General features: G+C 43.4%; 1 protein-coding gene across 2 annotated transcripts in view; it reads left to right on the forward strand.

The window, feature by feature from the left end:
• Nucleotides 1-5265, forward strand: part of cep112 (centrosomal protein 112) — a 136083-nt gene extending 130818 nt beyond the window's left edge. For both annotated transcript variants that reach the window (XM_049562417.1, XM_049562418.1), the window contains exons 25-27: nt 1222-1323; nt 4259-4323; nt 4905-5265. In XM_049562417.1, the coding sequence (XP_049418374.1) occupies nt 1222-1323; nt 4259-4323; nt 4905-4908 (171 nt within the window). In that variant the 3' untranslated portion in view covers nt 4909-5265. The remainder of the gene's footprint in view (nt 1-1221; nt 1324-4258; nt 4324-4904) is intronic.
• The last annotated feature ends 10161 nt before the right edge of the window (nt 5266-15426 follow it).

A 15426-nucleotide genomic window follows, 5' to 3' on the forward strand; every position in this document is an offset into this window, starting at 1 on the left:
GACTTTGGCTCTGTCAAAGACATTATGGTCGGTGGAAATGCTCAGACTCTCCCCTGGTTACACCTTGAAATATGTGGGTGAAAACTGTTGCTTTTCACAGCCCCCGTTGATCCCTCCAGCTCTGTTAAACTATTCATCAAGCTCCGAATTAATTGATTCGGCAACTCTTTTCAAAATGCTGTAAATGCTTTTTACAGTACTGTAAAAAGCTCTGTGTTTGTGCATGTGTGTGTGCGTCCATTCATGTGTGTTTGTGGGTAAAGGGGGGGGTTGCGCTAACCAAACCCTTTTCAACTTCTATAATCAGACTCTGGTTTAGTGGAGTGTAATTTAGCCCCAGACAGACTTCCTCCAGTCCTCCCCAGTGGAGCTAGCTAGCTAGCTGTTGAGCTGCTGCTGCGTTTGATGTGTTCTGCCCTCCACCACGGCCCTGTCCTCTTCCAAACCCAGCTGTGTCAGGCCCATAAATGCATTGTGTCAGATCTGGCTGTAGTCATCAGCAGCCAGTAGGGGGTGTTGCGCGGAGCGAGTCACGCCGGCCTGCGGACCCCCTGTGGAGATGTGAAGGAGCTGTGAAGAGCGAGGGAATACTCTGAGCCATGAATAAAGAGGGGATACCCACTGTCTGTGTGTGTGCGTGTGTGTGTGCGCATGTGTGTGTGCCTCCTCCTAGGGAGCTACTCACTTGGGCGCTATGTCTGGAATTGCATACATGACAAGTGTTTATATGAATGGGTAGCAGAAGCACTTATTCAGCAGTGATTTTAATGGATTATTATTTGCTTCATTTGCCTTTAGTTGTGTTAAGTTTTTGTCCAAGTATACCAACAAATGACATAAACACAGAGGAAGATCACACATTTTAAGGTCTTAGTGTTTGTGTGTGTGCATGTACGTGTTGTCTAAATATGTTGATTTATAGATACATATGGATTCTGAATATCTGAAACGGTTTTGATACTCATTTTCCGCAGTGTCGATACTATTGATACTACTTTCTTCAACAGCGAGTTGACACACAACGCTGCAGTTTCCTCTCCTCACTCACTCCAGTTGCATTAGGCTTTTGCGGCATTGTTTTATTTTTGTTTTTTTACCCGCACATCATTGCCTTTGGAATGTGACAACGTCCGAGGCTTTTAAACTGTTAATAATGTTTTGTTCAGGTGTTCCTTCCGAGTTAACCGACACTGTTTGGCCGCTCTGCCTCTGCCTTCTCAGGTGACCCTGGTGCGTCAGGAGTACGAGGAGAAGATCAAAGGTTTGATGCCAGCGGAGCTCAGACAGGAACTGGAGGACACCATTGCCTCTCTGAAAGCTCAGGTGAGAGCTGACTGTTTGCCAGATACAGATCAGATACAGGCAGGACCAGAACAAACATGCTGACATAGTCAATCTGGTGGCTTTGGTTTCAAGAATGTTAAAAAATGTCCGAGGGCTCAGGTTCTCATTTTCAAACTTCAAAATATTTCTCCTGTCTTTTTCTCTTTCATTAATCCATTCCCATTTAACCACAATATGCAGTATATTGTAGAGATTGTCAAGGATTGTTTGTATCTTTGTGTCTCTCAGATACATAATTCGAACATCCTGTATGAAAATGCATGTAGTTACTCATTTATTGCTGTACCTGTGTACTTTTCCAGTCCTCTTTACAAACCTTGAATGAGCTCTGTACAATATTCAGAATGTATCTGATGAAGAGGTTTTCTGCACATGGTTCTCAACATGGAGGTGGCTCAGACTGCGTCTAGGAGCTAACAGTGCTAAAAGCGCCAACAGAGCTAACAGGGAGAAGCGGAGGGGGGGTACGGCACTTTTGCCATCCTGCCACTGTGGGTCAGGATGGCGTTGTCATAGTAAATGTGGTATGAGCGCAGTGCAGAGTGGCGGTAATTAGCTTGCAAGTGCGATACACACACAAGACTCACATGCCCTAACATGCACGAATACCCGAACCATCGACCACAACAAAAAAAAAGGAAAACTCAGATTACAACACGTAGAGGTAGCGTGACTACTGTCTCTGCTCAGGAGGCCATTACTGCATCAGTGATATTCATAGGTTTCCAATGTAGTGAGTCCAGGGACCTATAGGTGGTCAATTGAACAGGTCCCCAATGAAATTTAAATTGTTACACTTGTTTTAAAAGTTTAATGGTTGTAATTATGGCTTTATTTATGTATGCTAAAAATGTAGCTGAGAATTAGATAAATACAATCCCACATCTTAAACCTTTATTTACAAAACCAAGGACTGTATATGTATCTTTATATACTGTCTGTGTACAAAACATTACACAAACGTCACATCTTGAGTTGAGTCATCTACCCAGTATCAAGTTAATCAGATGTGATATATGATTGTAAAATGTGATAATCCAATAGAAATAGAATTTCTATGGAAAAAGCTTAAAAATTTAAATAAGGTAGTAGCTTACAGCTTGAGAAATATGTTCATTCTCTTTCTGTGTGTGTTTTCCTTTTACTTATTTAAACTATGAACAGAACAGGATCTTGTCTTGCACGGGAAAGATAATATATACAGTAAGAAAAAGAAAACACAGCGCATCCCCAGACAGCAAAACTTTGTTGAGTCATCATCAGAATGAGTCAGTACAGAATTTATCAGTGACACAGTCACATTATCACAGCAATATCTGAGGTAAAACAAACAGCACGTCTCCTGGATGGTAAAACATTATCGTCATCAACATGAGTAAATACAGCATCTGCTGTCAAAGCAGACTTTGGGAGTCGACGGAAGATTGCAGAACCTTCTTAGGATAATATCCTACATGTTTGTCAATTTGAGTACATTTAATGAACCTAAAAATATAAGGTTATTGTCCCTCAGCAATCTCTAGGGACCTCTGTGCTGCTCCGCCAACATTGCCAGGAAAGCTAGGGATCACAATGGCCGGGTAGGAAGGCAGACGTCAGATCAGTGTAGAGAACATTACCAAAACCACCGACAGCATTGTAACATCCAAAACACAGATTTCACTCGCAGTACTCTCTGTAACTTGAGAAATACTTTTAAAACAAGTACAGTCACACAACATTACTGTTTTCAGTGTTGGGGAAAGTAATTATGTGCATCCCCGGGACACATCAATAACAAGTTTACTGCATCCTTTCAGAATTTTATGCGTCAGAGATGCAGCAACATAACTGCTTAGCTATATCTTTACATAGCAAATAGTGTTGATGTTCTGAATGTCATATAGAGCTCATTTAATCTCTCCTCGTCTCTCCATCAGATCATGACTTTTATAACCACATTCATGTAACCAACCATGTTTTTCCTCTGAGCTGTCTCGTACGTATATCACTGGGCCCATTTGGACACTGAATATCAGTAAAGGGCTTAATTTTCTTTTACATTGTAAACAAATGAGGGATCTCGGTAATGAGAATGGAACCATGCAGTACAAGTTTTTGTTAAAGGGGCTCATCATAAACCCCTGCCTTGTTCAAATAGGTCTACCAAGATCCCGTTTCAGTGCGCAGACCACAGCTCTGTGATCGGATATGTTTATAAGATGTAATTCATGACTAGAGTGGTCTCTCCTCTCATTGACGACGTCTTGGGTTTTGCACATTAAAGTGCATTATTTTTACATGGGCGAAAAAAAAAAAAGGTGGGGAGAGTTTTCGTGTCTCTGGAGGCATCCGACCACATTTCATTGGGGTTTTGCATATACTTCACCACCGTGAAGTGCCAAATGAAATGCTAGAACTTTCCTGAGGTCTCCCCCACAGAAAGGAATGTACCCTCGGCTCCAGTACGGTAGTCCCAGAACAATACAGATTCTTTCGGAGCCGTGATTATTCTGCCAGGCTCTAGATGCCGTGTAAATGTAGATGGGGTTTATTTTCACTTCAGCCAAAGACACTTCATAAATAAACTCACACTTTGTAGCCAAACAAAAGAATGGCGCTGCCTGCTCTCGCAGTGCCCTAACCTCAACTAACCTGGCTCATAATCTACCCTCTGTCCCCATGTGCCTTAACCCCGCTGCCCTAATCTCCTGACCCCCAGCCCCTGCTGTCCTGACCTCTGGACTCAACAACCAAGCCTTTCTTCCACTTAGCTAACCTCCTCCACCCAAAAGCACAATTGACCCTAAGCCATCATACCTTCTCCACTGATGGACCAGTTTCCGACTTCCCTCGTTCTGATTAAACAACTAAACATAGTCCATTTTTGGAGATTCCTCTGTGCCAAATTTTGCATTGTGTGTCTGTGTTGCAGGTTAACTTCCTTCAGAAGAGAGCCTCTTTGCTACAGGAAGACCTGGATGCCTGTCGCAGCAGGAGGTTAGCATGATTGTTTAGATTGTATAAAAATGTGTGTGCGTATGTGCCTGTACATAGTTCATGTGGAAGTTTGTGCTTCGGCACATCACAATGCATGTACAGTATGTGCTTGTGTTTTCAGGTAGTGAGTGTGAACATCAAGAATTAGCCATCTGCAGTATACTTTGTAATGCACTATTAATGGCGCAGTTACATTAGATAAAGTCTTGTCTTTGACTATGACAGCTTCCCGTCCTGAGGGCTTTCATTTGCCTCCCATCCATCATACTGTAAGAGCCATTTATGTCTTTATGAAAAGCATCTTATATATGCAGTGATAAGAGGCTTCGTCAAACGACGCTGCCGCTCACATCTCTGCAAACATCTCTCAGGACTGTCAGTCACACACATCACAGTAAATAACCTGTTATTTCACTGTACTCTACCTCACAACTTAAAGTGACGGAGACGTTGAGGATCTCAAAGGAACAGTCAATCACGGAGAGATAGTTTAAAATCCATGATGGTATTCTTTAATATAACTGTGTTATAATGTTGGTTTAATGGTTCAACACTGGAATAATGGGACTTATTCCATACAGGTAACCATGGGAGAACCACAGCCTGACTCCACACCAGGATATGAAGGATACAGCGTCCAATCAGATGTGAGCATTTACTGACTGTTACAAGTATTTTACACACCTCTCATGCCACTGGACCCACCATCTTTTAGTTTTATGTGCTCTTGGTTTTACTAACATGAATTATTTATTCATTGTCAGATTTTTGCTTTGTCCTGTTGGAAAAAAATATTTATGTTCTGATTACATTGTTCAGTTTTATACTTTTATATCATTAACTTGTTACCAAAATCCATCATTTTTAATAAAAGACTTTGCATCATTTTCTGTTGTCATGCTATTTTGTTGTTAATTCTGAGCATGTTTTTCATCTACTTCAAATACCTCGTAATTAGTCCCTCAATTAGGGGAAGTCACGCTGTTGCCCTTGTTTTTATATGACCACAACATGCATGTTAACCAAGATTAGCTCTGTAACTTTATACTAAAGTCAAAGACCTTGAATTCCCATCGCCCTCATCACTATTTAGCATCGCCTTTCTGCTCAAGCCCCCATTTGAACTGTAAAGAGTAGTTGGGGGTTTGTGGTTGGTTCAGATAAAGAGCGCTGCGAGTCGATTGTTTGAACCTCAGGCCAAGCGCTACAGTCCTTGGGCCCAGCGTTTCTGCCTCCGCCACCACTTTGTGTTTTACCAACGGCTCCACTCAAACCCAAGTTGAATGACTCAGACGCTTGAGTCCATGAAATGGCCGCCATGTCTCCATGTCTCCATGTCTCCTCCGATGTCTCCAGCGTGCAGAGGTTTTATGATGATAATAACATTTGGTGGACCGAGGATGGGCTTCATAATGAGCCCCCATCCATCAGTTTTTTTTTTGTCTCTGGTAGGTGAGGAATGCGTGGGCTTGAATACTGATCATTTCAAAAGGATCCAGTTTTTCCCTGCAAAACAGTTTGTAGGCATTCTTAAATTCCAAAATCAGATTTGATTTCAAAGTGGCCTCTGCACGTATTTGCATTGGAATTGCTTTCTCTTTACACCCGCAGTTCACGCACTTCCATGTGTTCCCATTGTCCGTGACCTGCTCTGCTGTCTCCAAACGAAACACTATACCCTTCTCTGTATTTATTTGATGTGCTGATTCTGCTGCCCAGGCAGAGAGAGAGGAGAAACAAAAAAAAAAAAAGAGGCGAAAGGCGAGAGGACTGTCAGGCCGACATCTGAGAAACAGGAATTTAGTCTTTCAGCACAAAGCCTTTGTAGAGTCTGTTGTTTCTGGAAGACGTGCACAGAGGATTCAGAACTATTGCAACACAGCAACATACGTGCATGTGAGGAAATATGTGTGACATTTTTTGCATGTACTGTATACATGTTTACATTTGTGTCAGTATGCTTCAAACTAACGAGAACGTACAACACTGATTTTGTCTGCCCTCATAGCCTCTTCATTCTACGATAAGTGTCTTTTGCACATCTTGACCCTATCAATCGTACAAATGGACACAGGTATTTTTGCTGTTTTTAAGGGTTCAGTTTCACTTGAAAACCATCTACAGGAGCAGGTAGAGATGTCAGGAAACAGCTGATAAATACCAGGTTGCCCAGTTTCATAGATTGTCTCCAGATCCAACAGAATTCAAGTTACATCTAGAACAAAGCTGTCTGTGGAAAAAGTAAAGGACAGTATACACAGAGATATAAAACCTTCCTTCAGCTTTGGTCTAAACATTTCTAAGCAGCTGAAGTACTTTCAGTGACACTGAAATCTTTGGGTGTTGATATGTGTGGATGTTCTCTCTTACAACTTTACCTGCTCCTGATACCTGCCTTATAGTAAAACAGAAAGCAAGTAACTCTACCCATTAGGCTGCATTCATAGTAATGCGTTTTAGTTTTAAAATGTATAACTTGTTACCTTTATGCCTGGCGTCCACACTGCTCCAGCGTTTTGGAACCCCTAAAATGGAGAATTGAAAATGCTGCTGACCCAGTTTTTTAGGGGTTGCGTTTTAGCCTGGATGTGTGTAATGGGAGACTTTTGAAATCGACAAAGCAGACACCCACGTTCGGTTCCCAATTGGGTCTTATCAGTCACAATGTGTCAAGCCAAAACATTATAGCAAGGTCTACATACCTTTTGTGATTGTATCCTCCTTGTGTGGGTAACACCAATGTCACAGCTTCACACAAATTTTGCATCCCGTCATTCTCGTCACCTGGCACAAATTTGCGTTTATTTGCATCTTTGCATTGACTTTGTAGCCTATGTAATCTTGCTGCGTGAAACACTCACTTTGAGTTTGTTGTGACCACACCATAAGGCTACGTGCCGATCAGCATTAAGGCCCGTTGCCAATAATAAATACACAGAGTACTTTACTGATCCCCAGAAGGGTAAAAGGGCACACATACTGTATCTGGCAGCGCAAGAACAATGTTGACTAATAGCTTTAGTCTTGTCAACTTCGGTCTAATTCCTCCCTTTTTGTTGAGACTAGAACACTTAAGCGCAGTTCAGACCAAAGATCCACAACGAGACGACTTGAAACAGGCATCTACTTGCAATGCGCCGTTCTGCAACATTCTAACACCCTGCCGGATCACACCAATGCAACTATACAAGACAGTGTATCATCTCTATGCAACAACCGTCTGTACTTCTGTTCTGGTTTCCAGCTTTTCAGGCTTATTTTGTGGCTGAATATAATTTGTAGATTCTTAAAACATGAATGAGGATAGTGATAGTGAGATACTGGCTACAGCTGCATTTGTAGGAGTGATGAAATGGTGAAAAACAGAAACAAAACGAGCATCAGATGGACTGTATTCATATTAAATACACCACAATAATATAAGTAAGCATAAGCACATACAGCAAGCAGCAGCAGCAGTGACCCACCATCCAATACTGGCACATGTGAAGATGGAAACAGAGGGCTCTGCGAGGTTGGAGCACCTGCCACAGCAAGGAAACACGTTGTCTGCAGTCATTTTGACTCGACCAGCAGACTTCACTACAAGCTGATTGGCTGTAGGAACAGGTGTCGTGCCTTTCGTTTTAAAACCAGCCACTGGCGATTTGACCAGCGGAGTTGCAGGTGATGGCTTGAGTCGAGCTCAGACGGCCAGTTCACACCGCTGCAACTTTTCTCTGCAACTAGCTAAAACGGTTTTGTCTCATCGGGAATCACTGGTCCGAACTGGGCTTTAATTTGCGTTATTTTTCTTTGTTCATTACAGGTGACCTTGTGAATATATCCTTCCAACTGTAGTCCTAGTCGTTCAAGGTCGTTCTCTTAAACCTATATTTCCTGATACCCAGAAGTTGTCTAATAAACACTGCAGCAACTGGCTAAAAAAACTGGCGTTGCCACGTTCTTTTTGTCAAGCTTGTCCAACCTAGGAACAGTAACTAAGGGGGCCGGGGCTTAGATCAGTCAATTGTAGGACACAGCGCCACTCACGTTCTGTAAAGGATGTTTCAGGAACTGTTAGAGGACCTGAGGAGGAGGATTTAAAGCACACGGAGTCTTCAGAGATAACTCAACATGGAACTGCTGGTAACATCGATATAAAGGGCAATGTGTCCTCGCCCCGTGTTTTGCTCATTTACACCCAAACAGGCTCCAGCTTTAACCTCTCCTTTAATCTGTGTTATTACTCTGACATAGTTTCACTCTAATTGATTGTCTACCTCCAAAATAACCTCCATAATTGTGCTTGTGTAAATACAAGCCATGAATGTCATTTCCACACAGCCGCCATGGCCCCATTAAGGATCAAAGCCTTCTCTTCCTCTCGGTTATCTCCACATCAGACAGTGGACTGTTGTGTGACAACAGTAAAGGGCAGTCAGGGAGCTCCCAAGGTTTCCACCATATTCTCACCTCACGCTAGCACTCACAGCTGGTGCAATGTAATTTAGGTGATTTTCATGTGTTGGCTGAAGAATAGTTTTCCTGCAGCGTTTCAAAATCATTGCACATGAGATTAAAAAAACTGCCTCATGGTGCTGAATCAGAAATGTAGAGCAGCTGCAAATACTGCACAGAGGAACCTTAAACCAGTTTTTGTTTTGTATTTTACATCACAAGGGTTATCTGAGGACATGTATTTAAAGAGCAGCAGTGATTTCTACTCAATTTCAGTTAATGTGGTCATTGACTGCTTCTCTTTACAGCCTCTTACTAGATCTACACATGTAACATGCGCTCTGTGTGTGCACGCTTCACTCTGCACACTCGTGACAGGCCTCTGGGATTGACTGTACATCAGCGTGTGATTGACAAAGTCATTGTGCATGTGCGTTTGCGTGTGCATGAGCCATGTGTCACTGAAGCTTTTTATAGCGCTGTATTCTGAGTCAGACCCTAGGAGGCCTACGTTTGGCTGCTGTACGCTGCTTGCATAAATAAACCTGTTTATCGCCAGCACTTCTCACACACACTGATGTCTTCCATCATGTTTTCTGCCTTTGTCTCTTTCCTAGCTCGTATCACTCTCTCTTTGTTGATACGGTATTTATGGCAGTGATTTTTTTTTCCTTTTTTCCCCGGTCCTGTCACTCAAGCGCAACCAGAGCTATGAAAAGGATATGCAGCTGTGTGATTTGAGAACAAGTGGGATAGAGGCGATGCAGCCTCAGTGAAGAAGGCACAGCAGGTTGTGTTTGCGTGATTGTGGCACGAATTTGCCGTCTGCGCTGATAGTGTGGGTTGAGCAGAGGGACAGAAGACCATGCACTAAAGACAGTGTGGGAGGTTTGTCTGTATTATTTGCCCTATGTCTCTGTCTGGGTATCTGGTATCTCTGTCTCGCTCTTTCTTTTTATCTCTCTCAGCCTCTTTTATCATTATAAAGATATTCTTGCACCAGTTGAAGTTGAAAATGTATTTTTTTTTTCCGTCTTTTTGACCTTCCATTCATTAACTTACAAAAAAAAGTCTCCACAGTGCTGTGGATTCTCCTTCTGTCTGTAAGTTTATGAAGTGAGGTCATCGGGGATAGCCGCATTTATTTTTCAATTTGCACTACCCAGCGTCAATTTGCATCTCTTTGTGCCCAGTTGTGCTGTGTCGTGCATACCTTTACATACTAAACTCTAAATGCATCCAAAAAATCCTTTTCTAAATTACAGAATTTCAAAATGTATTCATACATTTAGATGTGTTTTCTTTACATCTTTATCTTCCAACATTATGGTCTAAATCATAGTTGCTCAAAGCGGGCTCGCAGGCCTGTGGCGGTCCTTGAACGTGACATGAAATGCACACATATACTGCGTATACTTCTAATATCTTATATTTAATACACTACTTGGCTACTGTGTCAAATTGCGCCCCCCAATTAGTGTCTGTCGAGTTAGGAATGACAACTTGTGGCACCTTGTGAGTGATGCAGTAATTATAAGGTGAAAGTGGCTAACATCGTATGTCCATAGAATGTGTAAAATAATGGACGTGGCCACCGTGATGTCATCCGTTGGTTTGTGGACGGCTGCTTTGAAGCATCGAGTTCAGCATTTGCCATCGTCATCTTGGTTTTTTTGGAGCCAGCAGTGCCCATATTTTGAAGACAGGTTGGAGCTGTGGAGGAGCGAGGGGTGAATCTGACTCAGATTAAATATGCGTAACTTTATTTAGCTATTATAAAATGTAAAAATTCACCTCTCGAACAGTTGTCATGAATGTTGAAATTCACTTTAGAGACCAAAACCGTTTGTTGTGCCAGGCTGTAGACATGTTTGTTTGTCCTGTAAAGTGGTGTTTGTGGGGATTGACTCACTTCTGGAGCCAGCCTTTAGTGGCCATTCGAGGAACTGTAGTTTTTGGCACATCTGCGTTGGCTTTGTTTAATATCCCTGAAGGTGATGGGACTCTTAACTTTGGGCCCTGGCCAAAATGCTGTTCAAAAGCCTTCTCCACATTGACACCCATGTAACTGTGGTAGAGAATATTAAATTCCCTGTTTAATACTTTTTTTTAAAGTCTGATCGCAAGTTGTGGATTCCTTGTGCAGATCATTGAACCCCCTAAATTCCCTCTGTTTGCTCAAAGGTAGCTACTGCCCTGAAAAAGATGTTCTAAAATGGTGTTATACAGTATAACTGTCATGTAATTTAAAGGATCTGAGTGTCACATGATGTATTTGTCGCCTATAGAAAGATCCGCCACTGTAAGTACATTATATGTATACACATTTTCGCCCAGTAAAGGTGATTCTGATTTTAAAAAAGGTGACGATACAGGCTCAAATTGCCTGCACTTGTACGACTGAGAGGAGAAATTCATATTTTTCTCTTGGTTTGGTAATTTAGTGTTCAAGCATTTGACATGTAAATGACATTATCATATTCATCTGCATTTGTGTGGACACGCTGCATGTTTAAATGCAGCTCACAGCGTTTGAGCGGTCTGCCCTCACCAGAGCATAAATCTGTTGCCATGGTGCTCACCCTGTTGATGTGTCACACCCCTCTAATGGAGGAACAGGAAGCGGGAGGAAAGAGATAAAAATCTGGCATCTGTTGAATGCACGAGCAAGTTAATCACCTTACCAGTCTGGGAACCCTCTGCGCGCCGGAGTCAGGAAAGAGGAAGATGGGGTTAAAGTGATGGATTAAGGATGAGTGAGGGAGCCCAGGGTTCAGGTTAAGACTGATTCAGAGACGGATCGCTGTCCTGTCAAGCATGGCAGAACAGTGGCGTCCGGCCTGTGAAGTGTCTGCATGGTGCTTCAGTGCGAGCAGCAGAGGAAATGAAAGTCATTACTGTCAGCGTGGAGTGAGCTTCATGGCCCAAACGGGATTAGACAGTGCATCCGACATTGTTTCTATACATTGGTAGACTTAAAAGTCAAGCGCAAAATGGGATTAAAACGAGGGAAAAAAAAACAATAAATAACCTTCAACAACCCCCCTCTCTCTTCTTGCCTCTCTTTTATTTCTTCTCTGCCTTCCTTCGCTACCAATTCCCCACCTATTTCATGTCTCATTCTTCCTTCATAGTCTTTTCTCTTTCACCTGTCTCGCTCCCTATTCCACTCTCTCTGACACATCTCTCTTTCCCTTCTTCCATCCTTCACACACTCATCCCCATCATCAAAATGCACAGGTAGGCGCCGACTCCCACTCACACTTTACATTCTCTGTTTTGCAAAAAAAAACATCCTTCTGGGGCCAATTGGCGCTTGAAATCCAACTTCATTCCCCTCAAACTGAACCCTTTCAAAAAACAACCCCTACCCCCCCTACCACTCGCACTCTTTTTTTCTCCTCTTCCTCTTTCAAAACAGCCCCATAACAAGCTGGCGAATTGTTGCCCTTCCTTAACTTTTAAGGGTATTATGCACCATGTCCAACTTCAAAGCCTGTCTTAACTCCACACTTTAATTGTATCTTCCCCAGCTCTCTGCGTGCCATTTGATTCTGCTGACAACAGCACTTCTCCCTCCGTTCTCCTCCATCCTTCTCCTCCTGTCCCTCTTCTACCGCTCTTTGCTCCTCGATTATGTTGTGTTTTGACCCCCCGCCGCCGCCACCTCAGCTCCTCTCATCAGCTCCTTGCTCCCTTCAGAGGCCATTGTCCCCCTGTTGTCACCTACTTTGAAGAGGTAGCCTCCATTTCCTCTCTCGGCAGTTGGTTGTTGCCCGGGGTGTGTACACACCAAACAAACTTGAAACAGTAACCCCCTGTCCTACATTGGCTGTCTCCTGCTCTCTTTATCTGCTCCCTCTCTCTCTCTCTGTCTGTGTGAGCTGACTTCCTCCTCATGGCCCTGGTTGATAATTGCCATAAGCTTCCCTCTTGGTTTCATTTTCCATTGTCCTCCCCCAAATTCTTGGCTCTGGCTTGAGATAAAGGGATGAGTACTTCAAAGGGGTCTGCAAAGAGTTTAACCCCAAGCCGAAAGGAACGGCACACAATACTGTAATTGAGAGCAGTTACTGATCACAGGGCTGCGGCACAGAGAGGACAGCACCGGTATATACACACACACACACACACACACACACACACACTGAGTGTTTATGACTGCAACTGAGGTGGCCAGTAGCAGTTACAACAGGCCAAGGCTGCTCAGGAGACCATATAACACAGTCGTAAAAACCTCTCTAGTCCTCTTAAGATGTTATATAGGAGGGGTTTTCTTCAAATCTGACTTTACATACCGTAGACAATTAAGCTGATTTGTGTATTTTGTGCGCATGCAAAAAAAATAATAAGCCGTCAACGTTAAAGACTTGATTGGACCCACAAATGATTTATAAGCATGCTCTTCAATCTCTATTTATAGGGCTCTTTGTAGTCAGGCTGAATTTGACCTGTCCCTGTAATAATATCTTCCCAAACAGAGAGACAGTTACACCCCATAACCTCTCCCCCTGAAGCCCTCTTTCAAGGGTCTTTTTATAGGGCCAGGAGCCAAGGACACCCTTGGTCTCAGGCCAGTCGCAAACCTGGGGTCAGCTCCTCAGAGGCAGCAGAGGAAGACCTGACCTATGGGGACCTCCCATGAACCATAGAGGGGGTTGACAAGGCAAGACATGAGGGCCCAACTGGCCCCTGGTACTGGCAGGGGGTCTGCACCATCGCCATGGTGATGGCTTCCACCCTGGTGTGTTTACTGTCAGAGGTCAGCCTGAGCCCTCCAAAGTTAACAAAGGCTGACATTGTCGGGTCTGTATATTAGCCAGATGACCTGTATACCTACAGAAAGGCCTGAACTGCGGCGTAGATGAGCTCTCATGAGATAGGAAATTTTGTTTGTACAGACTTGTTTTAACTCTGAGTCTCACAGATGTCAGATACACTGTACATCAGTGGTCCTCAACCTTTTTGGTCACATGCCTTCTCAGATGAACTCAAGTACTCCTTCATTTACACCAACATTTATTTAAGTTCAAAGGCCCTGACACAGCAAGCCGACAGTCTGCTGTTGGTCATTTGTTTTTTCAACATCGGTTTGCATCGTTAATGTGCTAACTAGCTACCTAGCGTCCTGTCTTCCAGTTTCCCTCTTTGAATGATAGAGACAGACGACCTCCACCTGCTGCTATGGAGAGTTATTTCCTCTCACACAGGCGCAGAACGCATGTGTTAGTTGGCCAATGGCTGTAGTCTTTGCGTTGTGTTCATGTGCAACTTTTTAGTTGAGACACAAGCAATGTGAGGTGACACAACAGTCGGCCTTCGTCACTGCTGGTTCTTTGATGCCGATTTGGTGTGTCTGGGCTTGAACACATACTTTTAGCCAACAATTTCAACCATTTATCAGGGCTGGGAATCGCTACTAGATATCTTTAAGGCAGTGGTCCCCAACTGGTCCAGCTACAGGGTCTAGATTTCTCCTTAGTCATTAGTTCAAGGTCCACACAGTTTAATATATCCAGGATCGTTGAACTAGTTTGCCGTCTTTGTTAAGTATGTTAAGTAGCGGTCTGTTAGCCACTCAGTCTACATCTGGAAACGGCACTTCAAAATGAGCTCTGTCCCCAAAATCCACTGCACTCCAAAATAAAGTGTGTTTTTTACAAACTTGATATGTTTGCGAGTCACTTGCAGTCCATTCAGAATGGACCCGTGACCCACCAGTTGGGAACCACTGCTTTAAGGTATTGACCAAAATATCCCCACACCAAGTGGTATCTAAACATCTCCAGTCAAACAATACCCTCATTTGTTCCCTTCTGTGCTAGGGGTCTGATACCAGACTGTCCCGACTCCCGGCAGGATCAGCAAACTTTCTGCTGCAGCCATCTCTGGTGCCGCTAAGTCTGCACAGTTAGCACAAGTGAACACAGCAGCATCTAACATCCAACACCAAGCTGTTACAGACAGTCCCAACAAACTCACACTGACACCGAAACAGCTTGACTTTTTTGTTAAACCTGTTAATAATCGTTAGCCGTGCAGTGCTAAGAGTTAGCCCTGTCATTGTGTGTGTGAGGCCTGGTGGACTCTGACAACTGTCCTTGGCGTGGAGCTCACACTCCCGCAGCAGCAGCTACAATCCATAATGTTACAGTCTGTGGTGTGGTGAAGTCAGGCATTGTGTGTGTGAAGAGGCTGGCAGTTCAGCGTGTCGAGATGCCACTGAAATGTTCTGAAATTATGGCCATACTTCACTTCACTCCACTCCATCTGCATTATGGCTAACAAATGAAGTACTCTGTTGGTATCGGTATCACTTTAAGGGTACAGGTGTTGTATTTCTATCACTATCACTTTTAGCTAAATTTTTCAAGATCTCTGCTCATTTGCTAACTAGTTTTCATGTACTCTTAACACTTGGAGGTCAGGTGTTACGTAGATCTTTGAAATCTTTAATTGCAATTTCAATTTTTTAGTTGTTCCCTCCACATTCCCGCAACCAACTGCAGAAGCGCGTCCTGTGGTGACAGTGCCCCTGCTTTGCAATCACTGCTGTTTGTCTTTTGCTGGGACAGTAAGTTTGATGTAGACGCGTTGGGAATGTTTTCGCACAGGGCCGGGAGTGAGCAGAATTTGATGGCAATAAAGTGGCTTTTGAATGAT

This window comes from Epinephelus fuscoguttatus, linkage group LG19 (assembly GCF_011397635.1).
Source record: "Epinephelus fuscoguttatus linkage group LG19, E.fuscoguttatus.final_Chr_v1".
NCBI lineage: Eukaryota > Metazoa > Chordata > Actinopteri > Perciformes > Serranidae > Epinephelus > Epinephelus fuscoguttatus.